The sequence below is a fragment of the Gadus macrocephalus genome, chromosome 6 (genome assembly GCF_031168955.1).
Source record: "Gadus macrocephalus chromosome 6, ASM3116895v1".
In the NCBI taxonomy this organism is placed as follows: domain Eukaryota; kingdom Metazoa; phylum Chordata; class Actinopteri; order Gadiformes; family Gadidae; genus Gadus; species Gadus macrocephalus.
Window position 1 is genome coordinate 18,721,001 of NC_082387.1, and position 26,463 is coordinate 18,747,463.

General features: G+C 46.2%; 1 protein-coding gene across 4 annotated transcripts; it reads left to right on the forward strand.

Moving 5' to 3' along the window:
* The first annotated feature begins 249 nt into the window (after positions 1–249).
* Positions 250–23,002, forward strand: LOC132459862 (transducin-like enhancer protein 1). 4 transcript variants are annotated; one of them, XM_060054700.1, is made up of 20 exons: positions 250–1,128; positions 1,657–1,745; positions 2,683–2,746; positions 3,700–3,744; positions 6,679–6,741; positions 7,287–7,391; positions 10,551–10,779; positions 11,175–11,191; positions 13,392–13,505; positions 13,898–13,951; positions 15,699–15,848; positions 16,432–16,570; positions 16,995–17,188; positions 18,051–18,127; positions 18,309–18,558; positions 19,011–19,258; positions 19,580–19,727; positions 19,966–20,116; positions 20,518–20,594; positions 20,851–23,002. In XM_060054700.1, exons 1-20 carry the CDS (start codon positions 1,105–1,107, stop codon positions 20,956–20,958), a joined length of 2,346 nt encoding a protein of 781 aa, XP_059910683.1. In that variant the 5' UTR covers positions 250–1,104; the 3' UTR covers positions 20,959–23,002. The 4 variants fall into 4 exon arrangements, with proteins under 4 accessions (XP_059910683.1, XP_059910682.1, XP_059910680.1 ...); XM_060054699.1 differs by having other exon boundaries at positions 285–1,128; positions 10,548–10,779; XM_060054697.1 differs by having other exon boundaries at positions 286–1,128; positions 1,645–1,745; positions 10,548–10,779.
* Positions 23,003–26,463: the final 3,461 nt, after the last annotated feature.

A 26,463-nucleotide genomic window follows, 5' to 3' on the forward strand; every position in this document is an offset into this window, starting at 1 on the left:
GCGCACATGTGCAAACGTGTGTATACATGCGCGCGCATTTGTAAAACCCCCACGTTTCTTTGATTGACATGTGAGATTTACCATTCTTCCCATACTTCGCGCCCGTTGCATCCCGAACGTAAGCTGTTGCGAAGCGTTGATTGGCTACAATCCGTCTAGCTCTTCGGATCAACAGATCTGAATACAATGCTGGATGTCTATTGGTCAAAGCTATAAATTGCATCATTAGCCCACGTGGAACAGCGGCTATGATTGGTCTATGGTGGTTTTGTGGGCGGGTTCTCCGTTTTGGTTAGCTGGGGAGAGCGAAACCACCGCGTGAGAAAGTTGCTAGTGAGGTAAAACCGAGCTCGAGGACGCACTGTTGCCGCCGCGACCGTGGTTTGTTGTTGTCAAAACTTGCATTTCCGTCTTTTAAGGACCGTCTTTGGGGTCGGCGAGTTTTTGAACATACTTGCTCGGTAGTTGGGAAGCTTTTTTGGTCAAGCATTTAACCACCGGGACAACCACAACGAGTCAAGTGGGAACTCTTGAGAGCAATTAACTTGTGTGGATTTGTTTCTCGTGCGCTGAAACGATGTTCTAACCGCTTCGTGGCGGTCTCACCGTAGTCTGCTTCCGGGCCTGGTGATTTCAGCTTTTTTGGTGTTTGTTTTGTTCACTACTTTTTCGGATTACCGTGGATCGTTTACGAGAACCCAGCACGAAGCCAGCCCCGAGCCACACATATGTTATACTAAAGGTTGCTTCTCTGTTCCGTTCTCACCTGGCTGATGCTCCTCCGAGCTAATGACCCGTTTCCCGTGTTTTTCCGGTTGATTTACGACCGTACGCTTGCCGGAGCGCGAAGAGCGAGCAAGTGAAAGAAAGGAGCCGAGCTCCAGAGAAGGGGGCTGGGGGGAGTTGGGAATCATTTAGGACGCCTGGCCAAGTCGGACGGAGCACCGCCGGGTCACTCTGGTTTTTCAAGTAAAGAGCGTTCATATTCCAAGCTGATCCAATAACGATGGATAGATTTCCACTTATCTAGAACAAAACCTGATCCTTGTTCTGATCCCGTAAGAAGGGTAATATCAAGAAACGGGCACATCCTCGGTGATAAAGATGTTCCCTCAGGGCCGACACCCGGTAATATTTACATCTAGTTTTTATTCTTGTTGTTTGTTTTTCCAATATTGTAAGCACTTATTTTGTGGTCCCATGTCGTGCATCATGCTTTTGTGACTTAAAGTCTTAATATAGTCTTTGTTTTACCGTAGCTGCTTGTTTTTTCTACGTCTACTGCCATTAGCCCAATCACATGTTCACATTATGCGCTCCCTTGATAATTACTGCATGCAAGTGCACTTGGCAATGGAGTGGGGATTGATTGTTGTTGGCCTACGCTGTTTAATAATCGCCTCTAATTAAAGTTGTTGACATTTCGCGTGAGGCTGGTGTCACAGAGCAAAGTAGATGCAACAGAGACCTTATAATTAAACATGTTGTGGATGTTGCTGAACCAATCGTGTGTGTGTGTGTGTGTGTGTGTGTGTGTGTGTGTGTGTGTGTGTGTGTGTGTGTGTGTGTGTGTGTGTGTGTGTGTGTGTGTGTGTGTGTGTGTGTGTGTGTGTGTGTGTGTGTGTGTGTGTGTGTGTGTGTCAGACGCCTCACCAGCCTCCAGGGCAGCCCTTCAAGTTCACAATCCCCGAGTCACTGGACCGGATCAAGGAGGAGTTTCAGTTTCTGCAGGCGCAGTACCACAGGTGAATACACAAAAAATGAATGCACATGAAACCATAATTGCCATAATAATAGTTTTTCTTGGCCTCATTGACCTGTTTGCCTAAATGAGCTAATTGTGTTCTCATGAGTAACACACGCCATAGGAGTACTTTATGACTCTCGCTGTGGCAGGTCCATACAACAGCAATGAGCAGAAGCAAGGGTGGTGTGGGCCCAGATTTTCATAAATCACTCTTTATTGAGAGAGAGAGAGGAAGAGTTTTTTCTACTGGCTTGTGCAAACTCGCATAGACTCTGCTCACCCACAGCAGACCATGCTTTGAATATTTGAATGCCTGTGTGAGATGTATTCCCGTTGCCTGCTGCGGCAATGCCCGACCATTGTCGTATGGCTGGTAATTATGAGTTGCGGTAGCAATCTGCTGGTTGTACCCTCTTGGGAGCCTGTTCACGGCCTGTCTGTCTTCTTCAGAAACTATAAATTCTTCTGTGGCCTTGTGTCATTTGTTGGCCTGCCTGCGAGTGTGGCCCGCTTGGGGTACTTTTAGTTTACCCTATGTGCATCCATTGTGGTGTTCATTTACATGGACTGACATGGTCACACACCGCTGTTATGAAAAAAAAAAAAAAAAGAATTGCCTAACGCATGACGATATCCAGTATCAGCCAATCTCCTCTAGTTGCTACTGCTATGTGTGCGAAACTATGGATGCTGACCTTTGCTACCCAGGAAGTGTTCCCCCTTATCACCATAGTTTGTTCATTCTTCAATACAAGAGAAGCTTTTTCTACACAAACATTCTGATATGGTTATGCATATGGTAATGCTACATATCAGTAGCATTTATCGGTTTACTGGTTTATGCGATGAATGCAAGTAAGACTTTGTTCTTTACTAACCTGAGTCCTTATTTCATTTTATTTTGATGTTGATCTTTTTCTGTAACCTTCTCTCAGTTTGAAGTTGGAGTGTGAGAAGCTTGCTAGTGAGAAGACAGAGATGCAGAGACACTATGTCATGGTAAGTCTGAAGTTAAGATCACAATCAACTACTCAGTTTTTATAGTCGTTGCATCGCATCATTGCCTGAAATATCCTAAGCAATCAAAACATTAAGGGTTGGAAAAACAAATAATTAAAACAAAGATTGGATTGTGTATGAACTCAATCTCAGATCCTGGCAACTTTTCTTTTATAGTACGTTTGTTTCCGATGTGGGGTAAAGCTGAATACGGTGCCAGTCGTAATACTACTTTAGATGCTAACCTGGGCCACGCTGAATACCTAATTAAATCATAACAAGCTGTCACCTGCTATTGCATGGCTCCCATGAAACACACACACAGACGCGCACATACACGAACAACCAATACACACAAGGAACCAACCAACACACACACCTGCGAACAACCAATATGCACATCGTTTTCTTCATGGGAGAAGAGATATGCTAATTTTATGGAGTGGTCCTGTGCCGTAGTCTCTTGTAAATGTATTCCTCTTTTCTTGTAATCTTAGTGTGCACAGCAACATTCAGCACAGCGCCTCTTAAATAGTCCAAGTAGCCAATAAAATCTGATCTGTTCAGAGAGTCGCATGTCCTTCCATCGATCGTTGGATAATTTGTCACATCTATCAGCCTCAATGACCATTGACTGTTAGACAAACGGCGCACATTTACACAAAAATGGATGATCTAATTATAGGCCAGAGAGAGGGACAATCCTCCCTTTACTGACATTTGTAGTGTAAAATCCAATGTTTGTATAGCATGGTTGATAAGACCCCTCACTCAGTCTTCTGTGTAATCCACTTTGTCTTGTATCAACGTGCATGTCACCTACACAGGAAGATGGGGTTGGGGTTGTGTTTGCTGAAGCAATTTTTAAATAGATTTGCCCTTGCTTGAATCCTTTGCGGTTTTCCTGTTTTCAATTGCCCTCCCAAATAATCCTCCTGTCCCTCTCTCTGCAGTACTATGAGATGTCCTACGGGCTCAACATAGAGATGCACAAACAGGTACGTTCTGCTCTCCGTAGGCTCCGCCCTCCTGGTCTGTGACTCTTTGATTGTAGGGTTTACGAACTCCGGCCTCTTCGTCCCTGTTCTCCTTCAATCGTGTGTGTGTGTGTGTGTGTGTGTGTGTGTGTGTGTGTGTGTGTGTGTGTGTGTGTGTGTGTGTGTGTGTGTGTGTGTGTGTGTGTGTGTGTGTGTGTGTGTGTGTGTGTGTGTGTGTGTGTGTGTGTGTGTGAGAGAGATGGGCCTGTGTCTCCCATTTCCCTGGTTAGGGCTGGCCGGCTGAGCCCAGAGGCAGGATGAATGGCTATATAGATTGATTGGTGCTGTCTGGGGGAGCGGCCTGCTTTATTACATTAGAGGGGCAAGGCTAGGGAGGGCAGAGGAATTGATCGCAGAGAGGCCCTTTATCGAGGAAGCTGCCGGGAGAAGAGGGACGGCAGAGGAGACTGACTCTGTCAGGCAGGGAGACATGGGCACACACCCTTCTCACACTTTTCGAAAGTCAAACATCTCAGATGTGTACACACTGAGTAAGAAAACATACCGGTACAGTACATCAGGTGTGTACACACAAAACGGTGGGAGGGAAAAGCACTACTCTCGCGCACACATCCACACATAGATTTCCCCATGTGAGCATTGCAGAGCTCAGAGCATTTACTAGTAATTACCGTCGCGATCGACCGGTTAAACTACAGGAAATTGGAGGTGGATCGGCCCGGCTGCCCCACTGAAGGGTGGAGGTGCTGGCCTCCTTTGCACCGTTCTTCTTTCTCACACTGTCCCCCTCTCGCTCTCTGCCCCTCTTTGTCTGTATTCTAAATACTTTGTCTTTCTTTATCTGCTTGGATCTGTAGTTGTCAGAGCAACAAGCTTCTGCTCTCTGTTGTCTGTGGTGGGGGGTGGGCATAGGGAATACAGAATAACCACCCAACTCCTGCTGGGAAGGAGGGTCACAAAAAAAGTCTGGGGGTGTACACCACTTATGTGTAATGTGAGGCTTGCTAGTATTTGTTAGTACATTTTTCATTTTTTTTTCTTTTTCAAAATTAAAAGCAGAATGCTTTTATATTTACGTCCATATGTATCACCTTCAGTGAGTACAATACTGATAATTGTATTGGATTTTCAGGCCCTTCAGTCTGTGAGCAATATGGATGTGTATGGTGGTTTTTTATTCTGCTAGAACTACTAGACACTTATTTGAATGTGACCCCCACCCAATTGACCACAGTTCTGTTGTAGAAGGACCATGTCGACCCTGTGTCTGAATCAATCCAGCCCAATCTGAATTTTAAAAGTGCTGGCTACCTTTTTTTGTGGTGTGTTTTATGTACTTCCAAAGCACAAGTCTGCCCTCGCCTCACTCACGTGGGTTACAGCCTCAATGGTTCTCAGTTTGTTTGTATCATGTTAGCCCTGTTATCATGGATCTGTTAGCTTAGTCCATTTAGCTGAGCTGACCCTTTGGTAGTGGGTCACCCTATTCTCAGACGTCCTAATCCACAAGCCTAATTATCGGCTTACAACTGGATTTCTGGAATAGTCTTCAATAGGACAAGATTTTGCTGGAATTGCTCTTCTAATTGACCCACTAGGTTTGGGTTCGTCTGGGTTTGGTAATCTGTGGTATAGTGCGCCTAAGCCTCCCACCTATGCCTTGACCCCTAGCAGTGTTATACACGGTTAGCTTACATAGGTTTCTGAGTGTGACCGTAGGTTATCTTTCTCAGTTAACAGGATGCTCCTGAATTTATCTGGTTGGCCCAGTGTGGAGACCGGGCTTCAAAATGAGCATCCGCTATAAATGCTATGAAAGATAGATGACCTGTTTGTCTATGTACAATGTATCTGTCTGTATCAAATAAACCATAAATTAATACTAAATAGATGGCTGCAAAAGGTATGCCAACTGATATAATTTTCTTTGATATTCATATTATTTGTCCCAATTTATGTAGCCATCTTATGGCCAATAGGTCTACACAAATCAATAGGTTACATGCAGGTCATTTTATTAAAGCAGTCCAGGGTAAACTTGTCTACAGAACACATCAGAACTATCATAATGCACTCAAAGGACACATGGGCCCACTAGGTTTGACAGAGGTTCTAACTTCTCTCGTGTGTGTGTGTGTGTGTGTGTGTGTGTGTGTGTGTGTGTGTGTGTGTGTGTGTGTGTGTGTGTGTGTGTGTGTGTGTGTGTGTGTGTGTGTGTGTGTGTGTGTGTGTGTGTGTGTGTGTGCACACATACATACCTGAGTGCACTGCCGCCCGAAGAGGCATTATTACGTTTCACGACTTTGATTCCCTCTTTGCCATGACCCTCCTCGTATCAATTTGATTGGATGATGTGTAATAGGAGTCTTGTTATCTGATTTGACTCCACCAAGGGGCTATCTAGTTTCCGCCAATTGTAGCCACCTCCGGGGTTTGGTGGGGGGGGGGGGGGGGGGGTGTAGGCGGATGTGTTGGCATGGATACTATAAGAGGAGGCAAGTAGGGGCAGATGAAATTAGGAAGTGATGAGATTATTTTGAAGCACTGATGGGAAGAGAAACCAAAAGGGAGAGAAGGAGGGAGGGAGGTAGACCGGGCGAGGTACTGAAACCCGAACTGAAAGTGTTGGGTTTTAGAAAGAAGGATTTCTAATTATAATCGGGATGACTTGAGTGGCTGAGACGATGGATTTGCAGTTTCTTGGGTTTCTTGTCGATTTTTTTTGTCAAGGTTGCGTTGTGTGTTGAGGCCTTTATGTACTGTAAATGAGATTTCCTGTCTCAGCTTATAATACTGAGAATTGACTGTAATTCATGCATTAAACATAAACCCCTCTCGCTTTCTCCCTCTGTTTTTCTTCCTCTCTCCCCCTTCCTCCCTCGCTGTTCATATTCCTCCCCATCTCGCTCTTCTATCTGTGTTTTTCTCCCTCAGACTGAGATTGCCAAGAGACTAAACACCATCTGTGCCCAAGTCATTCCCTTCCTCTCTCAGGAGGTAAGTGTGTAAGTGTGTGTGTGTGTGTGTGGACGGGTGTGTGTGTGTTTTTCTGTACACGCAAAGTGGACAGGGCTGTGTGTGTGTGTGTGTGTGTGTGTGTGTGTGTGTGCTGTGGACGGTGTGTATGTGGGCACAGTTTACCTGGGTGTGTGTGTTTGTGTGTGCGTGCGCATTGGACGGGTGTGCTTATAATTAATTAATACTTGTGTCTTGTTGTCTCTGCCAGCCTCTGCTCATGACGTGGTGTTGCTTTGAATCTTTTTTTAATGCGTGGAAACAAAAAAAAATGTGAAATGTAGCCTGGCTGGCTGCTAGAATGAATTAATAAAAAATCGCAATAATTTCTCCACACAGTAACTGGTTATAGTGCAACCTCAGGCATAACAACAATAATTAATTGAAAAACTCTCAATTTTGAATCGTTAACTAGCAGCCCCTCATCACTCTGTACTGATCAGCAGCATATTTGTGTTTTTTTTGTTCTGTCTCTGTGCGTGTATATGTCTTTGTGTGTGTGCATGGATGCGTGTGTATGTGTGTAGCATCAGCAGCAGGTGGTCCAAGCTGTGGAGCGAGCCAAGCAAGTGACGATGGCGGAGCTTAACGCTGTCATCGGCGTGCGTGGCCTCCCAGGCCTGCCCCCAACGGTGTGTATTCCCTCATCTACCTCCTCTTCACATTCCACTGCCGGTCTTCTCCGTTGACCGCTGCATCTTGTTGTGCGAATTGGTTGACGTATCCACTTCTAGGTTGTGGTACAAAGCAACTTGAGCTAAACCAGTTCTATTGAGATGTTAATGAGCAGTTAGGGGTTAGGCATTCTCCTCATGTCTGCCCACAGGTAGGGTTCGAATATTGGGTCTCAAACCCAGAGCCTTCGGCTGTGTATTGAAACGCCTTCTTCAGGACTATCCTGCCCCACTTGCTGTTATACATGTCGGATCAAATCAAATAAATAAAGGAGGAGAAGGGCTTTTACTTTGAAACCCCAGGTTTTTCACCTTGATCCTTAGAATTCAGTCAGCAAACATAAACCTGGCGTCCGTGTTTACCATTATGTTCCATTAGCTGTTCCTCCGCATCCACGTCAAATATCAGTTACAGTCAGACTTCTACGTCAGTACATGATGCTACCAGAGTACCAAGACAACCAGAGTTTAATAAGACTCTGGGTACCACTCTATTGATGGTCTGGCATGGAGTTATAGAGGGAGAGGCGTCACCAGATAAGTGTTGGTGTGCGTGGGCGCATCCATGTTTGTCTAAAAGACAAGCGGACCCTTCCCAACTGCTCTGTTGTGGCTAGAGTCCGCTGGTGTGTTATGTCTTTCAGAATGGAGTTAGGAAGACTGGGTTTTAGTAGACGCACATACACACCCAGCTATGTTTTATAAAAGTGCTACTACAGTCTCCAGCCCCACCTGATTCATGGATGCAACCTGACCCTGTTCATATTTCTCATTTTCTGGTCTAATGGAATTCCTTGCGTTCTTATTCTACTACTTTATTTGCCAGGAAGCTAATCTCATAGTATTCCATATAGCGATATACATTCGAGAAAGTGTGTGTGTGGCAGTTGCTGTTTGAGTCTTAATTGCCGGATTTGAGTGTTTGCTAAGGGGTGGTGGTTATGCGTATGGGAGTTCGGTTTGTGTGCGGGGAGGTGGGGGCATCCTGGCATCCCTTCCCACCCCTCCTTCTGTCTCCCACGCCAGCCTGCCATTCACCCCCATTTGTGTGAGTTAAATGAGTGTAATGAAGCATGCTGGCCCCTTACACACACACACACACACACACACACACACACACACACACACACACACACACACACACACACACACACACACACACACACACACACACACACACACACACACACACACACACACACACACACACACACACACACACACACACACACACACAGTCTATGCTTACACCCTCTGACGCACCAGGGCTCTCCTTGCCTCTACCAATACTTCCCCTCCATTTACTCTCAACAGGGTGTGCGCTTGAGTTTGTGTGTGTGTGTGTGAAGCGGAGCATGCATTTCTATTATCTCTGAAAACAGAACAGGCATGCAGTTGTGTATGTATGTGTACATGCCTTGTATATCAAAGCTCTGGGTATGCTTGTCAGTGTGATCAAGTGTGACGTGTGTGTTTTATGTTTGATTGTTTAGTGGGCAAGCCAACTGGGAAAATGGTGTCTGTGTGTATGCGCGTGGCTATGCGTGTGTTTGCGCAAGAGCGAGTCTTGACAGCGGTGGTTGAGCCTCTGGGTGTAGAGACAGGCTGGTTTGGTGTGTATGTGGGGGCGAGGGTTGGAAAGGGGGAGAGAAACAGAGCGAGAGAGAGAGAGAGAGGATAGTCAATTAGGTGAGATAAAACGGCGGCTTGACCTTCAGTGGCCCTCCCTCTCTCCCCAACGGCCCTCCCTCTCTCCCCCCCGGCCCTCCCTCTCTTCCCCCCGGCCCTCCCGCTCTCCCCCCCGGCCGCGGTGTGTCTCTGGGCCGGGGTTCCCGGGCCGCTGTCTGAAGAGGCAATAATGATGTTTGGGAACACAAAGGCATTTCACGCTCCGGCGAGCGCCTGATTTGGTGTGAAAGAGTGAGCAGGGCTGCCAGCCAAGCGCACCCCTCACACAGCCACAGCCTTCTGCCACTCTCCCGCTTCCTCTCTTCCTCTCTCTCTCCCCCCCCCCCCCCCCTCTCATTTTACCCGATCCCTTTTCCCCACTTTTAGAAATTCTCGTTTGTCGTCTTCTGCCTCCTCTCTTGCTTTGCGTCCCTCTCCATTCTGCATGATGCCTAGAACTACAGGCAACAGCTGCCCCTCCCCCTAACCCCTTCTTGCTCTCTCACCCCCTCCCCTCCCCTCCCCTCTGCTCTCACTCCCTCCCACCGTTTCCACCCCATCCTAGGGTTCTGGGCTGTGATCCCAGCTGTCAGTATTGTTTAGTGTTTGACCCCAGAGGGGGGGCGGGGGGGGCAGGGGGGGAGGGGTGTCTCTGGGGGCGGATACGTCCACTGTCCTCTATCTGGAGCACAGCAGCTTTTTGTAGGTGTTTTAAACTAGTGCACATAAGGAACTTCTCCTTCTGTCGAAGAGACCTGCAGCTCAGTGCGTGTGTGTAGTTGAGCATGCTCATTTTGGGGTTATGAGAGCCTGCTCTTATATCAGGTTCTAAAGTAAATCTACAAAGTCTTGAGGTCAAACTACCTTCGTATGTGTGTGGGGCCAGTGGGGAGCCCTATAAACTCGAACCGCTCTTCTTTATTTATTTTTTAACCAATATTGTGCTCTACAGATCACATGTGAAGCTTTTTGTGTTGTTTGAGTGCAAATCTCTGTTAATGTTTTATGCTAGGACCATTTTACGGCAGTCAAATATCTGCATGCCTATTAAATGATCAACCAAGCCACAAGACTAGTGGCAAACATAAATACACAGAGGATACTTCACGGGACTCGATGGGTTGGTTTTCAGACGTTGAAAGTGTACTCTTTTAAACGTTAGCTCAACCCTATTTTAAACAATCAAAACAAGTCAAATGGTGCAGGATGATGGTGCTACGGATGAAATCAAAGGTGACTGGGTTGTCACTAGTCTCGCTGTAGGCATCCCTTAACAGGATGCCCAAGCCTTACCTGCCCTGTACCAAAAAAGTGACTTTGTAGAAATCATTGTAATATTATAGTGGAGGTGGTGGTAGAGCAGAGTGCACCAGACACATCGACCCCGGAGGTCATGTTGGTCAGCGACCCGACTAACGCCCCCTCTCCCCTCCTCTTCCTCCACAGCAGCACCTCTCCCACGCCCACGCCGCGGCCGGCGGCGCCGCCTCCGTGCCCCTCACGCCCCACCCTGCCGGGCTGCATCCCTCTCAGCTGGGGGGCTCGGCGGGCCTCCTGGCGCTGTCGGGGGCCCTGGGAGCCATGCCCACCCACCACCTGGCGGTGAAGGAGGGCGGCGATAAGAAGCCCCACCCCTCCGAGCCTCACCCCCACCCCTCCGGGGCCGACCACCTTCGAGGTGAGCAAAGCGCACCCGCCTCGCAACGCAGAGGCTATCTGCGGTAGCCACCCCGGGAACCAGCCCATCCCCACCCCCCATCTCCCCCTCCCCCCACCCCCACACCTAGCCCATCCTAGCCAACCCTATCTCAGAAGAGAAGGTTCTGGAGAATTCCAAAAGTTTTTTTTGGTCTAATCTGTAATGTTTGCTGTTCATACATTTTTTTATGTTAATAAATATACTGAAACATGTCCAGTGGTTTGGAATTCTAATTATTTCTCCTTCTTTTTTTTATGATTAATCTTTTTTGGTTGGCGGGATTTATTTTATTTTATTTTTATTTTATTTTTCCTCCTCTGGGCAACTGACAACTTGACAACCTGAACGTGTGTGTGTGTCTCCTGTGACGACAGACCGAGAGCCGGGCACAGTGAGTACCCTCCTGGTTCTAAGTTTCATCATATTCATGCACCTGAACACAGCAGCTTGTCCATTTGAGTACGAGGGGCACATGATGGCAGCAGACCACAGCACCCAGCCTGTGCAGAGGCTTGCAGGGGGTTTATACAGTCCTTCTAAAGTGTGTGTGTGTGTGTGTGTCCGCTGAGGACAGTAAACTAGCCGGGTGACACAGTGGAAAGAAAGCAATGCAAGTACAGTTGGATTAGCCGATATGAACAGACCGAGACCAGTCCACCCCTAGCCTGTATGGATGAGATTCTGTTCTGTTTTGCTGTATGTGTGTGTGTGGGTGGTTTCAGCCTGTCAACTGGGTACTTCTGCCCCAGATCTGTTGTTATGTGTTAGCCTTGCCTCCTTCCTCTGTCCTCAAAATGAGTCTTGTAGCATGTACCCACTACACCACACATTCTCGCTATCACACAGTCACACATGCTCCAGCACCGCCACAAACACGTCCTCTCTCTCTCTCTCTCTCCTCCAGCCCACATTGTTGTGCCTATTTAACACCTCAGTGAGCAGATTAACCACACACATGCGCAGGCGCCCGTGCACACACAGGCTCCTCCGCGTGTGTGTGCGTGTACACACACACACACACACACACACACACACACACACACACACACACACACACACACACACACACACACACACACACACACACACACACACACACACACACACACACACACACACACACACACACACACACACACACACACACACACACACACACACACACACACACACACACACACACACACTCTCTCTCTCTCTCTCCTGCCACCCCTGATCCGTGTGCTTAAAGACTCATTGTGTTTAATATCCCGCCACTGAGGGAGAGCGGGGGTGGGGGCTGGTGTAGGGGAGGGGTCTGTGTGTGTGTCTAAGCTAGCAGGGTCATATGACACGGAGCCCCTGTGTTTGTGTGTGTGTGCTTAAAGAGACAAGAGGTGGGGGATGGGTGGGCTGCTCGGGGGTGCACGGGGAGGCTTACGTCGTACAGGTCAGTGCTCCTCTGCTCTGTTCAATAAAGCCCTTTCAATGAGAGTGGGGGGGCGTGAAGGGAGGAACTATTGTGAAGAATGCAGAATGTCCCCTCCCCTGCCAGCCCTTCTTATTCTTCTTCTCTCCTCTCTTGACAGCATCTCTCCATCCTTTCTGTCCTCTAATCTCGCACCTCTTTTCATCTGCACCCCCCCCCCCCCAGCTTCTACCCCGTTCAGCTAGCCCAACACATATAGCCTCTCCCCTGTGTGTGTGTGTGTGTGTGTGTGTGTGTGTGTGTGTGTGTGTGTGTGTGTGTGTGTGTGTGTGTGTGTGTGTGTGTGTGTGTGTGTGTGTGTGTGTGTGTGTGTGTGTGTGCGCGCATTTCATTGACAGGCAAAGACTATAATGGACTCAAAATGAAGCTCTAATCCACTAACAATAGAATCCGTTGGTCTGTGTGTGTGTGTGTGTGTGTGTGTGTTGTCAGTCCTGTGACGCGCAAGGGGGTTGTGTGATGCGCAAGTAACGAGCGCACAAACACACGGTCTGTTACACACTTACTTGCACACAGCGGCTTTCACAGTCAATTACACAATGTGTGGGCAGACACACACGCACACACACGCACCCATGCGCGCAAACTGCAGATTTTTCTGCTCGCCGGACCCAGGAGAGGGTCTGAGAGCCACTCCATGTAGTCATCAACTTACGGTGTGTGTGTGTATGAGACAGAGGTCAAGGGAGAGGGAGAGTGTGCAGTGGTTGAGTGTGGGCGCTCCTGGTTGCTAGTGCTGCTGTGTGCCATTAACCCAGGAGGGAGTAATAGCGTGTTTTTATAACCTGCTCCACGCGGAGCACTACGGCTTTACATTGAGTGCTTGGTGGGCCGAAGCCTTCCCTCTCACGTGCAACGCATGCACAGTGAGGGCTCTGCTTCCACAGGCCAGGCCGGTCTAGTGGTTAGGATAGTTGAACACTAGATAAAACCTGCTCCCGGGTTCCGTCCGCCATGTCCGTGAGACTTGAGCAGCCCTACCTGCTCATTCATGTTATTTTAGGAAAAAGGTCACTGAAAATCCCCCTGGATAAAGGTGTCTAAACGTCAAAATAGTAACGACGACGTAGTTGAGGTTGTTTGGGTTTATTCAGTGTGTATTTATTTCCTTCTGTTCTTCCAGAGTAACGCCATGCTGCCCGAAAGCCTGAGGAACTCTGACAAGCGGCGAAACGGGCCGGACTTCCTCAACGACTCAAAGAAACGCAAAGTAGAGGACAAGGACTCCAGCCACTATGTGAGACACCAGCCAGTGTGTGTGTGTGTGTGTGTGTAAACAAGATTTCACATGCAGTTTTAAACAAATGGGAGGCAAGCTTTATCTGATAATATTTGAAAATAAGAACTTTGGTCGACCACCATCTGTGCTCATCAACCTTGGGCATACACTTTTGAAACAAAACCTGTGTTTGTGTGTGGACATGGGGTCCGTTAAAAAACCTCAAACATCACATCAGTCGGGTGAAAACACAAACCACCACAGGATGTTTTGACGATAACGTGTTTGTTTTGTTCTTTCCGAGCTAATGCGCTGATGCTAAGCGTTGGGTAAACGGCTGGGAGAGCCGGAGCGTTTGAAGTGGAATGTGAAATGTGTTGGTGGTGCTAAGTGGCCGTCTGCCTTCACAGGACAGCGACGGGGACAAGAGTGACGATAACCTGGTGGTGGACGTCTCTAATGAGGTACGCGTGCTGCTCCCTCCCACCTCCTCTTTGTTGCTCTTTTTGCTACCCCATAGCTCTTTGAGTTTATATTATGTCTGCTTTTTGAGTTTGCTTTATGTGATTTTACCTCTTTAGTCACTGTGGTCTTTTATTCTACCTCTTCTCTGTATGAGCTCTTTGTGCTATTCTACCTCTTCTCTGTATGAGCTCTGTGTGCTGTTCTACCTCTTCTCTGTATGAGCTCTGTGTGCTGTTCTACCTCTTCTCTGTATGAGCTCTTTGTGCTATTCTACCTCTTCTCTGTATGAGCTCTTTGTGCTGTTCTACCTCTTCTCTGTATGAGCTCTGTGTGCTGTTCTACCTCTTCTCTGTATGAGCTCTGTGTGCTGTTCTACCTCTTCTCTGTATGAGCTCTGTGTGCTGTTCTACCTCTTCTCTGTATGTGCTCTGTGTGCTGTTCTACCTATTCTTTGCATCAGCTCTGTGTGCTGTTCTACCTCTTCTTTCTTTTGGTTCTGTGTGAATCTAACTCTTCTTTTAATTAGCTTAGTGTGCTATTCTACTTTGTTTAATAAGTGTGATTCTACCTTGTCTTTTTATTAGCTCTCTATGCTAGTCCTCTGCTTCTTTTTTTAAGCCTTTATGCTATTACACATCTTTTATTAGCCTTTCATGCTAGACTACCGCTTCTTTGTATTGGCCCTAGAGATGCGCGATTCGGTTTTATCAGGCCGATCACAGGGTGGGAATGGTGATCTTCCATTTAAAATGACTGTTTATTGTGTAGCATTATTTATTGATTTGCTATTTATAGCATGGAAAGTACATTTTCTTGACAGAATTGAGGATGTGATTAAGAGCTGAGGAAGTATGAGTAGTCAGCAACTGCTATATATTGGACGGAAACAAATTTCAATATCTTATTTAGGCCATGTAGATTATGAAGAAACTGAAACCAAAGCAACCACTGCCGGGCTAAAGAGCAGTACGGCTCACTATGCATGCACCATGCATCATTTCTAAAAGACGATAATTCACTATAGCCTACATAAGATAATAAGAACAATTGAACGACAATTTTTTTTAATTACTATAGATGGAACCAAATACAGGGCCTTTTTAAATTTAAGACTAGACAAAATGGTGTTAAATGGTTGAACTGCCCATTCAAGGCCCTGATATACTTCCAACTCAATTTTAATTTGCTTGGTTGCAAAGGCTGTGGAACATCTCCCGAATACTACAAAAAATTCCAACGTTTCATCGGATTGCTCCGGACTGGCCATTTCTGCTGCTCCATAGTGTGTGTGTGTGTGTGTGTGTGTGTGTGTGTGTGTGTGTGTGTGTGTGTGTGTGTGTGTGTGTGTGTGTGTGTGTGTGTGTGTGTGTGTGTGTGTGTGTGTGTGTGTGTGTGTGTGTGTGTGTGTGTGTGTGTGTGTGTGTGTTCGATCTGAGCATCCGTGATTAGCCCTGTTTGCTATTATACATCTTCTATTAGCTTTTCATGCTAGTCGACCCCTTTTTATTAGCTTCCTGTACTATTCTACCGTGGCTTCTTTTATTAGCTTTTTGTCCTGTGCAAACTGACACATCTTTTTGTACCCATTGATTTTCTGTACTTTCTTATGTTGTACTTTAAAGTGCAATGGTTGGGGGGGGAAAAGAGCAAATGAACACAGACACAGACACAAAGAAGGATAGTTAACTACCATGCTTGGGAGTTTACACACTAAGAGGTTGAGATGAACAATTCCTTCTCCCCCAGGACCCGTCGTCACCCCGGGGCACGCCTCTTCCCTCTCCCAGGGAGAACGGCCTGGAGAAGGGACGCACCCTGAAGAAGGACCCCTGCAGCCCGGCCTCCACGGCCTCCTCGGCCAGCTCGTCCTCCCTCAAGTCCAAAGAGATGGCCATGGTAAAAGACCACCTTGACTGGATCCCCTTTAGAGCACCTGTTGCCCAATAATAAATGTTACCACATTGCAATTAATGCGTTATTTCTGTTTTGTATATATACAGTAGGTGCCACAGAATACTAATTTAATCAATTACCTGTTAATGGAACTGAATAATCATAATCGCAATATCTCTGTAAAGTAATCGTAATTATGATTTTGGTGATAATCATGCAGCCCAAGAGACCAATTTAGTGGGGCAATTGCGATCATATTTTAGCATTTCTTTATACGATTTTTTTATTGTCTGCAGCTTAACCCTAAGGATTCCTTGAGCAAGATCCTTAACCCATATCTGCTCTTCAATGACTTCTCTGCACTGAATTCAGGTCACGTTGGATAAAGCACCTGCTAAAGGACTAAATAGTAAATAGAAAAAGACTAGTTTGCAGATATACCAGAAGTCAGAAGTTGTGAAGCATGTTGTCTATCTGTAAAAAAGCGTACATAAAACATATAAAGAGAAGCTGTTTGAGTGGGGTTGGGAACCTTCAGCTGTTCTAATACAGAAACCGTTTCTTTTGCCACTGTTTTTCCTGGCAGCGTGACAAGGCAGGCACGCCAGGGTTAAAATCGACCACACCCACACCAAGAGGAGACTCCACCCCTGGACCAAGCTCCACCCCTGGGTTACGGCCCAGCCTATCAAAACCCCCCTCCATGGAAATGCCCCACCCACCAAGTAAGCCTTACTCACACATGCTTTTTAAACATGTCTTATTTGCTAACTAATGTCTTGGGTGCTTATCGGAAATGTGCAACGAATAACTTCAAAAGGGAACATTTGTGTCTTGTGTATTTACCAACATTTTGCTAAACAATGCTTTTTTTTAGAATATACGTAACTTTGACACTACTTTGTTTGATTTATTGTTGTTGCCTCTTCAGAAATTGGGCACCTTATGAACAATTTGAAACAAATGTAGCGTAGACTGGCCTTTTTGATTAAGTGTGTTTGAGTGTTTTTCTGACGATTATAGGTCTGTTTGATGCAATGTTCAATGCTCCATCTCCTCCCTCCTACCTCATCTCTCCTTCCTCTTCTCTCCTCCCTCCCCCCCTCCCCCATTCTACCCTCCTCCCTCCCCCCTCCTCCCTCCCCCTAGCCGCGGGCCTGCGGACCCCTATGGCCGTGACCGGGCCGTACCCGGGTGCGTTCGGTATGCTGCCCCACGGGGTGGGGATGAACGGGGACCTGGCGGGCGCGGCCGCCTACGCCGCCGGACTGCACAACATGTCGCCTCAGATGAGCGCCGCCGCTGCGGCCGCCGCCGTCGCAGCGTACGGCCGCTCCCCCATGGTGAGACCCTCCCCCCTTTGTTTCCCCTAGCAACCACCGGGTGCTCGGGCGCTGCTCTCGTGTCTTCAGCACTCCTTGATCTCGTTGCTGAGATCAACAACCTGTTGACGGGTCTCAACATTATGCCCCTTTCCTTATATGGGTCCTTTTTTATTTTACAAGATTTTAATTGATCTGTTAATTATTGATGCACAATAGTCATAAATATGAATACTTTACCTTATCTGTTTGTTGGACTGTGTTGGTCTTAAACTAGCTTCCGGTGACATAACCAAATATTGTCAAATATTTGGACACGGCCTGTGTCTATATGCAGAGTCTATATACTCTGAGTCTATAGTCCCAGGCAGGTGCCTGCGGTTGGCTTAGTCACATCTGCGGCGGAACAGCATGTCTTTAAGGGCCGCGAACAAGCTCTAATCTGCTGCAGCTGGGAGATGATCAGCAGGCAGGTGTTGCTTGTTGAGGAGCACCAGCCTCCCATCATGAGCCTTCAGAACGGCGGCGTCTGTCCAGCGTGGCGTAGCAATAAGCTGTCTGTCCACCTCCTAGGCGAGGCTTCCTGGGTTGCTACGGCATCACGGCTGTGTCTGTGGTCAACTCTTTATTTTTGACGTCTCTGCACTGCGGTTATTGAGGCCATTTGTGGCGCTGGTGTTAGACGGCTCAGAACGCTGTTTGCTGAAATAGACTCATTGAACTCCCAAGAACAAACAAGTGCCTGTGTGTTTATGGGAGTCTGTTTGATTTGTTTCCCTGATGACAATGTGTGCGTTCCTATCCTGTTACGGTGCCCGTTTGTCTTAGACTAACAGACGTTGACGGCAAGTGTATTTGAACCTGGAAATGATTTGTTTTAAAGGTCGGCTTCGACCCCCATTCCCACATGCGGGTGGCTGGACTACCACCCAGTCTGACCGGCATCCCTGGAGGCAAACCGTGAGTGTGTTTTGTTTGTGACCTCATGTTTTTATTTTTTTCATGTTTGTTTGTTTTTTATTGGTTATCAAATGGCTAGTTAGTGATTCTGAAGTACAGTTATCTAAACAATCTCTCTCACTCACTCACTCACTCACTCACTCACTCACTCACTCACTCACTCACTCACTCACTCACTCAGGGCGTACTCCTTCCACGTGGCGGCCGACGGCCAGATGCAGCCCGTCCCGTTCCCACCGGACGCTCTGGTGGGCCCGGGCATCCCTCGCCACGCCCGTCAGATCAATACGCTGAACCACGGCGAGGTGGTGTGCGCAGTCACCATCAGCAACCCCACCCGCCACGTCTATACGGGCGGCAAGGGCTGCGTCAAGGTCTGGGACATCAGTCACCCCGGCAACAAGAGCCCCGTCTCCCAGCTCGACTGTCTGGTGAGGAGATGCATTTAAAATGACACTTTCAAAATCACAATTATTTGTGTGTCTGTCTTGCTTCGGGATGGGAAAAATACACAAGGGCGCCAGCCAGTGCAGTGCAGCATTGCTCTGAGGGCCCCGTCTTTGTCGGCCACACCGCGCGGCCCCGGGATCGGTGGGGGCATGTTTTATTTGGGACGAATAGGCAATACAATTGTTGGGATATTCCTGATTGATCCTGACTGCGTGTACATTGAGGGTTATAACACACCTCACTGAATTTGGTTCTGAATCATTGATAAAAAAGTGTCCATCATGCTACTCTTTCAAAGAAGGTTAGGACAGCCGCTACTGACGGTGAAATATGAACCTCCACGAGCTGGACAATGACGAGCTAAAAAGAGAAGAAACCCTGAATGTGTTTCATAGGGGTAACACGGATCTGGTTGGTCCCCTGTGTTCCTTAGAACCGGGATAACTACATCCGCTCCTGCCGTCTCCTACCCGACGGCCGCACGCTCATCGTGGGCGGCGAGGCCAGCACTCTGTCCATCTGGGACCTGGCCACGCCCACTCCCAGGATCAAGGCGGAGCTTACGTCGTCGGCGCCGGCGTGCTACGCCCTGGCCATCAGCCCTGACTCCAAGGTGTGCTTCTCCTGCTGCAGTGACGGGAACATCGCCGTGTGGGACCTCCACAACCAGACGCTGGTCAGGTGAGACTCTAAGCCTTCTTCTCCCCTGCTGGCGTCCGTGGACCCGACGAGGATGCTAACACTCTGCCTGCCTGGACAGCATTGTCTCCTGGCGCTTATGATTTGTACAACGGCTTAAACCAAAATCATGATTTTGTGAGAAGTCGAGAAAAAGCTAAGTGTTGAACAGTTCAACAAAAAAATGATGTGCAATTATACAAATGTTGACTAGGTTTAGTTTGGCACCAATAGTAATATTTACACCTCGTATTTATTGATGTATCCATGTCTTTCTATGTACGTATATATCTAAACAGTGCTTGTCTTATGTTCTGCATGCAGGCAGTTCCAGGGACACACGGACGGGGCCAGCTGTATAGACATCTCCAACGACGGCACCAAGCTGTGGACCGGGGGCCTGGACAACACGGTCCGGTCCTGGGACCTGCGGGAGGGACGGCAGCTCCAGCAGCACGACTTCACCTCCCAGGTAACCCTCCACCAGACTCTGGCTGCTGTCTCATCAGCAGTAGCTCGAGCTAAAAGACAATCTGCGACCGCACCCTGTGTAGAGTAAACCCAAATAAATAACAAAACACAAATGAGGCAAGAACTCGTTAGGTCAACTCGCCCAAGAACTTCCCCCAGCAGCAGTGTCATGTCCTGACGGTGGTAAACGACGTTGCCTCGCTGTATGGGGTGACATCTATGTTTTTCCCCCTGTGCAGATCTTCTCTCTGGGCTACTGTCCGACCGGAGAGTGGCTGGCCGTGGGCATGGAGAGCAGCAACGTGGAGGTCCTCCACGTCACCAAGCCTGACAAGTACCAGCTGCACCTCCACGAGAGCTGCGTCCTCTCCCTGCAGTTTGCCTCCTGCGGTGAGTCAACCCTGGCTCCCCTCAACGCCGTGAGACCTGTCATCTCGCTCTCTCTCTCTCTCTCTCTTTCTTTCTCTTTCTCTTTCTCTCTCTTTCTCTCTCCTAGTCTCTAGCTTTCTCTCTCTCTCTCCTAGTCTCTAGCTTTCTCTCCTAGTCTCTAGCTTTCTCTCTCTCTCTCTCCTAGTCTCTAGCTTTCTCTCTCTCTGTTTCTTTGTCTCTCTCTCTCCTGGTCTCTAGCTTTCTCTCGCTCTCTCTGTGTCTCTCTCTCTCCTGGTCTCTAGCTTTCTCTCGCTCTCTCTGTGTCTCTATCTTGGTCTCTGTCTCTCGATGTATGTTGTTCAAATCATGGCGTTAAAAACTAATTTGATTTGTGTTTTCCTTTGTACACTTCGCATCTCCAGGTAAATGGTTCGTGAGCACTGGAAAAGACAACCTACTGAACGCATGGAGAACGCCGTACGGTGCCAGCATATTCCAGGTCAGAACAACGCATTGCCATTGTTTCCCTGTTGAGCTGGGTGGTGAAGCCCAACCCAGGCCCATTCTCCAACTATTTCTACTCTGACCCAGTTTGACACTGACCTTTTTCAAAGCATATTCGTTAAGATAACACCTTTGCTTGATGAACCAGAATCAACCTTATTATCTAGTTCTGTAACGTATGTTTAGAGCTTCATCGGCTGGTTTCTCCTGTTAACTAACACTAGTTTTGTGTTCCCGCTCCTCCTCACCAGTCCAAGGAGTCTTCGTCGGTGCTGAGCTGCGACATCTCAGTGGATGACAAGTACATTGTCACTGGCTCAGGGGACAAGAAGGCCACCGTCTATGAAGTTATCTACTAGAGTTTTACACCGTGAAACCTCCGTTTCTCATTTTTTTCTTTTTTCTTTGGTCCACCCAACCCAATGTTTCATGGGGGATTTTCCCACAATTCAACAGGAGTAGAGACTTTTTTTTTAACTCCTATCTCCGACCTCGCAGGAATAAGCGTATGGTTGTCTGGACACGTCCAAGGACTTTTTAGAATCCATTTTTTTCGGGTCCAAACCTGGGAGGGAATAATTTTAGGATGTTCGTCCGCCGACGTGGAAATGTACCAGGACTAATCTACAGAGCTCGGTGTTTTTTAGCCAGGGACACTGTGCTGGACCGAATGTGACGCTTACAGCGGGTGACTCGACGTCCACTACGGGATCTCTTATCTCAACTGTGAAACTGAGCGAGAAAGAGAGCGAGAGAGAGAGCGAGAAAGAGAGAGAGCGCTCTCAGCTTGAAAGACGTCAATATAATGAGTGACAATGTGCAGATGGTGACCTCACTGACCCTGATTCTGACCATGTGACCTCAAGCTGCTGAATAGTGCTCATCGGACACACATTTGTTCCGTACGTGGTGCAGGCCTAAATGCGGGCTGGCATCTAATTATCATGCTGGTGTTGTTTTCTGTGAACGGCTTGTTTGCCTTTCCCTCCATGTGGAAGCGGGCTGATGATGCCGTATTTCGCTCTCATCTCACATACTGTGTGTCGCTGTTGGATTACCCCTTGAGATGCCACTTTAAATATCAGTTGATCCATGTCAGGGTGGAATGTCTTAACATAGGCCTTGCTGCACTGTTGGATTTTCCTGTAAGGAAACGTATTATTCACTAACGGTTGTATAATTGTACCCACTCCCCCTATTTTAGAAACTCCTTTCTTTTAGAATCAACTTCAGAATTATTTTTATTTAAGGTATGATTTTCTTTTTGTTTATGTCTGCAAAACAGTTTTTGAACTTTTAGCCACGAGGTAAGCTAGACCTTGAGGCAAGACATAACTATTTTATTTTCTGAAATGCTGTTTAAACTACTGTCGTCTTAAGTCATCCTAGCTAGTCTGACTTGATCACTTGAAATTCATTCCAAATAACATTTCAATTTATTTTCTTTACGTTCAGTCTTCAGAATAAAACGAAATGATTGGTCAGATAGTATGAGAAGAATAACCATGATTGGTCAGATAGTATAACATATACAATCTCTTATGTAAGGCCCTCTTGAGTGCTGACTTAAATTTTACTTTGGCCTCCTTAATGACATTTAACATTAATGAATCTAGTATGGCAACTGTATGTATCCATGTTTAGTTAAAATGTTGATACAAGAAGTGTACAGGTTGTAATAGATTGAATGCAAAATGTATTTATCCTTCAGTCTTAATTACTCATAATTTACTATATGAACTTTATTTAGACTAAATTAACAAATCCAGAATTGAGCCCAAACCTGCCTTTGAAACACAGAATGTCTTACCTGCCTCACAAGCGAAGCCCAGATTTAAAATGCTTTTTAGCTTCTCACACAACTTGGTTAGATATTGTGAATTTCATTATTGAAAATGACAACCAATTTGTGGGAATGGAGTCATTTAAATCCTTTCACTAATCTAGCTTGTTTACCAAATAAACTTTTTTTTTTTTTAAACTAGTGTCTGGCAAACTGAATTCTATTGCAGGTCGACCATTGCTTTCTTTTCTATAATATTTTCGTAAGAAATCAATTTGAACATATGATGGATTCCGAGTCCGTTCCTTTGGTGAAATGGCGCATAGTGCCAGATGAAAACTGTTTCAACTTGAAGACGGTCTGAATCAAAAGTCTTCACTTTGTTGATTTCATGACTTGGCTATTTTTGTTATGTTTTTATAATTGGTTGGTCGTTTGTTCGATATATGTATAAAGTGTATAGTTTTCTTTTTCTTATCACTTACTTGCGATAGAAATGAACTTTTTTTTGTATGCGTTTTACAAGGAAAAGATCAATCTTGCCATGAGAACACTAAAGGTCTTAATGCTAGATGACAAATGGTTTTAAAGTGTAGACAATAAATGTTTGGGTTTTTTAACTGTTGTGTGGAATCATTTGTTGGGTGATAAATACATTTCAATGGTGTCTTTGAAATTACCTCTTTCCGGCTTCTACAGGTTTTACGGAGCTTATACTGGACATTTATTCATCATATTTTGTGTTGCTTTTGTGAACTGAGGTTTTTTTTTAATGAATAACTGACTAAACATCGACTCCCAGTCAGGAAAGTGCAAAAATACATGATTATAATATAAATCTTTAATGTTTAATAATTTCTTTAATTTCTACAATAACAAACTTGGTTTGTTATTTATTACATATATTATATGTTTAGGTGAATGTGATTATATCAATGGGATTTGTTCAATATTTAATTTGCTTATATGCAAGAAATATATACCAATGAGTTGCTGCCGGAATTCCTCTGATAGGTAAGGTCAATAACCTCACAATGGCACCGGTCAACGGCTGGGATATATTAGGCAGCAAGCAAACTGCTTGTCAACTACTTGCAGTCAGTTTTGATTTTGATCCATTGGAAGCAGGACAAATTGGCAGGCTTAAAAATCCGAGCTACTTTGACCAGGTGGATCTTGTAACGCAGGACGACTGGGTCGGAATACCTGCCAAACAGCAGGTCTTGTATGGTGTCCCGTTACACGGCAGTCAGTACCTACCGCCAGTTGTCCAGAGAAGGCAAGGGACGGGTTCATGGGCGCTGAAGGCTCATTGGTCCACGTGGTCGACACCGCTGAACAGCTTCTGTGGCACAAATAACCGAAAAATGTTAAAAAGGTGTCGGAACACACAGGCCATCGCGGCTTGCTGCATTTGGGGCTGAGTAGCAGCAGACCAAACGGCCCCTACAACGGGTATTTGAGTGTCAGAACTGGTGGGAAGTAGGCAGGTCGTCGGAGACGGTGTGATGTGCTGTTGGAAAAACCTCTGGTCATGGCATTCATGTAGATGGTTATTTTGACACGTACCACCACCAACCTCCACATTGTTGCAGACCAAGTTCACCCCTGCATGACAACGGGCTGCACTGATGTCAGCATCCTCTTTCGAAAGGCCCTGCCGCACTGCAAGAATTGTCCGGGAATGGGTGAGTGTCCACAGTATTAGGTGATAATGTGGGAATTACAGTTGTCTCGATGACAGAATGAACAAGATGGGTCACACACATTTTCTAGACTTTCCAGGGTATTAAGGGTATTTATTTATTTTGGTTTAAGCACTGATTAACAGCATTTGATCGTCCCTCCCTCCCATACACGGACGAGATATATTTCCTCCTAAACCTCCCAAATCCCTAATCCTATTTCATCCCTCCGCAACACTAAAAAGTGCCTTCCCCCCTCCCTCGCTGTTTATCTGCTGTACTGAGGAAGTGAGTACGCTTGTACCCCTGTAAAACGGGACAGATCTCAGTGTGAATGCGTGTTCACAATTTGGAGGCCATTGTTGCTTGAGGAACAGATTCAAAGACCAGGAAGTGATGTAACTCGGAGGGTTACATCACATAGTCTTTTGTCCCATCTGTTGATCCTAAAGTCTGTCTCTCTGTTTGTTTGTCTCTTCTGTGTCTGGCGCTCTAGATAGGTCTGTGCCCTCCACTTATCCTTATCCTTCCTGTATCATCTATTTGTTTTTTTAAATGCGAAAAATGTAACCTTCTAAAGTTATTTTGTATTTTCCTTTTGTTTTGTTTCCTGGCTGTCAAATTCATTAAAAGCGTACCTCTCACGATTGCACTTTCTTTCAACCTATTTTCACCTCCTCAGTGAACTCGTTCTGTCACAGCATCTTGCATTTTTGTGACTAGTATTGTGTGTGCGTGCGTATTTTTGTGTGTGTGTGTGTGTGTGACAGAGCGGTGTTTGCTTACCATCGTGTGTGTGTGTGCATGCGTATTTTTGTTTGAAAGAGAGGGCGTGATAGTCAGTGTGCTTAGCATCGTGTATGTGTTTGAGAGAGAGTGAGAGTGTGTGTCAGTGTGTTAATGAGCTTAGAGATGTCTTCTCCCAAGGAGATGCACCCCACTGAGGTGATCAGCCCGGCTGGAGCTGCAGGTATCAACCGGAAACACCTGCCACACACACACACACGCATACAACTATACACAAAAATATCCACCCATAGGTACCCACATGCAAGAACACACACACAAACAAACATAAACACACATACACTAACAGAAATACACTCACTCACACACACGTGCACACATACACACACACACACACACACACACACACACACACACACACACACACACACACACACACACACACACACACACACACACACACACACACACACACATACACACAGAAACACACTTAGAAATACAAACACACACACACACACACACACACACAAAACACACACACAAAACACACACACACACACACACAGTCTGCTGCTGCTCAGTGCCGATAGCACAACTCTGTCCTGTCAACATACTGGATAATCAGCTGCAGGGGATTGTGGGTAAGCTGTAATAATCCCTACCATGGAATATGGAAAGTGCCGCAGACTTATTCAACGGAGAAGAGATAAAGGTGTGTTTAGCGGGTGTGTGTATGTGTGAAAGAGAGTGAGAGAGCAGATTATGTTTTTTCTATATATGCAGATTTTTTTTTTCCATTAATAATGGGGAAAACACCCCCACACACAAACTCACCTTAGAACGTATGTACCAACAGCGGCAAATCCATTTAACTCTTTCTACTGGAATGAGTGCTTCTCCCTGTTTTCACATCCTAATTAGCAGATAAACGCTCATTACGCTTTTGTACTCCAGGGAATAATAATATAATATGTTTATTGCCATTTGCAAAAACAATTATATATAAATAGGATAGCATTATAACAAGAAAAAAAATACTGCATTTTGTTTCAATGTTAAGAGATCGAATATCGTTTATAGCTTTAGTTAGAAAGGTAACTAGTCTGAAGCCTGGTTATCTGAGACCAAGCATCCAAAACAATAATAACCATTGATTGTGAGGTTTATAGGCTAATATTTCAATATTCTGACTAAATAATGAATGTTATTCAAATTTAAGTTACAAACTTGGTTGACATCATTTTTTAGCCTTTTTTACGAGTCGCATAGGAAGGAATGATTAGCCGTTCATAACGTGACACTGGACGTTATTGGGCACATCTACAGAAACTCCCACTGAATATAATCTGTTTTCAGATCGATCACACACCCAGAGTCCCACCCCCATCCTCTAAAGAGTGGCCTGAGGGACTACACTCATCATCTATTGATCCTGCGGTCAATGGCAATAAACTGGTCTCTGCACACCAGACCAGATACATTGATTATATTTACCGTCTGGATGTTTCTCCCAGCGTACCTACACCAGAAACACACACACACACACACACACACACACACACACACACACACACACACACACACACACACACACACACACACACACACACACACACACACACACACACACACAGTATGAACATGAC

Bases quoted from the DNA above. Each gene is read 5' to 3' on its own strand.
- LOC132459862 (XM_060054697.1), top strand. From the start codon at position 1,105: ATGTTCCCTCAGGGCCGACACCCG. The intron at 13,952-15,698 runs GTACGCGTGCTG...CTTCTCCCCCAG, and splicing joins TGGTGGACGTCTCTAATGAG to GACCCGTCGTCACCCCGGGG. The intron at 15,849-16,431 runs GTAAAAGACCAC...TTTTCCTGGCAG, and splicing joins AGTCCAAAGAGATGGCCATG to CGTGACAAGGCAGGCACGCC.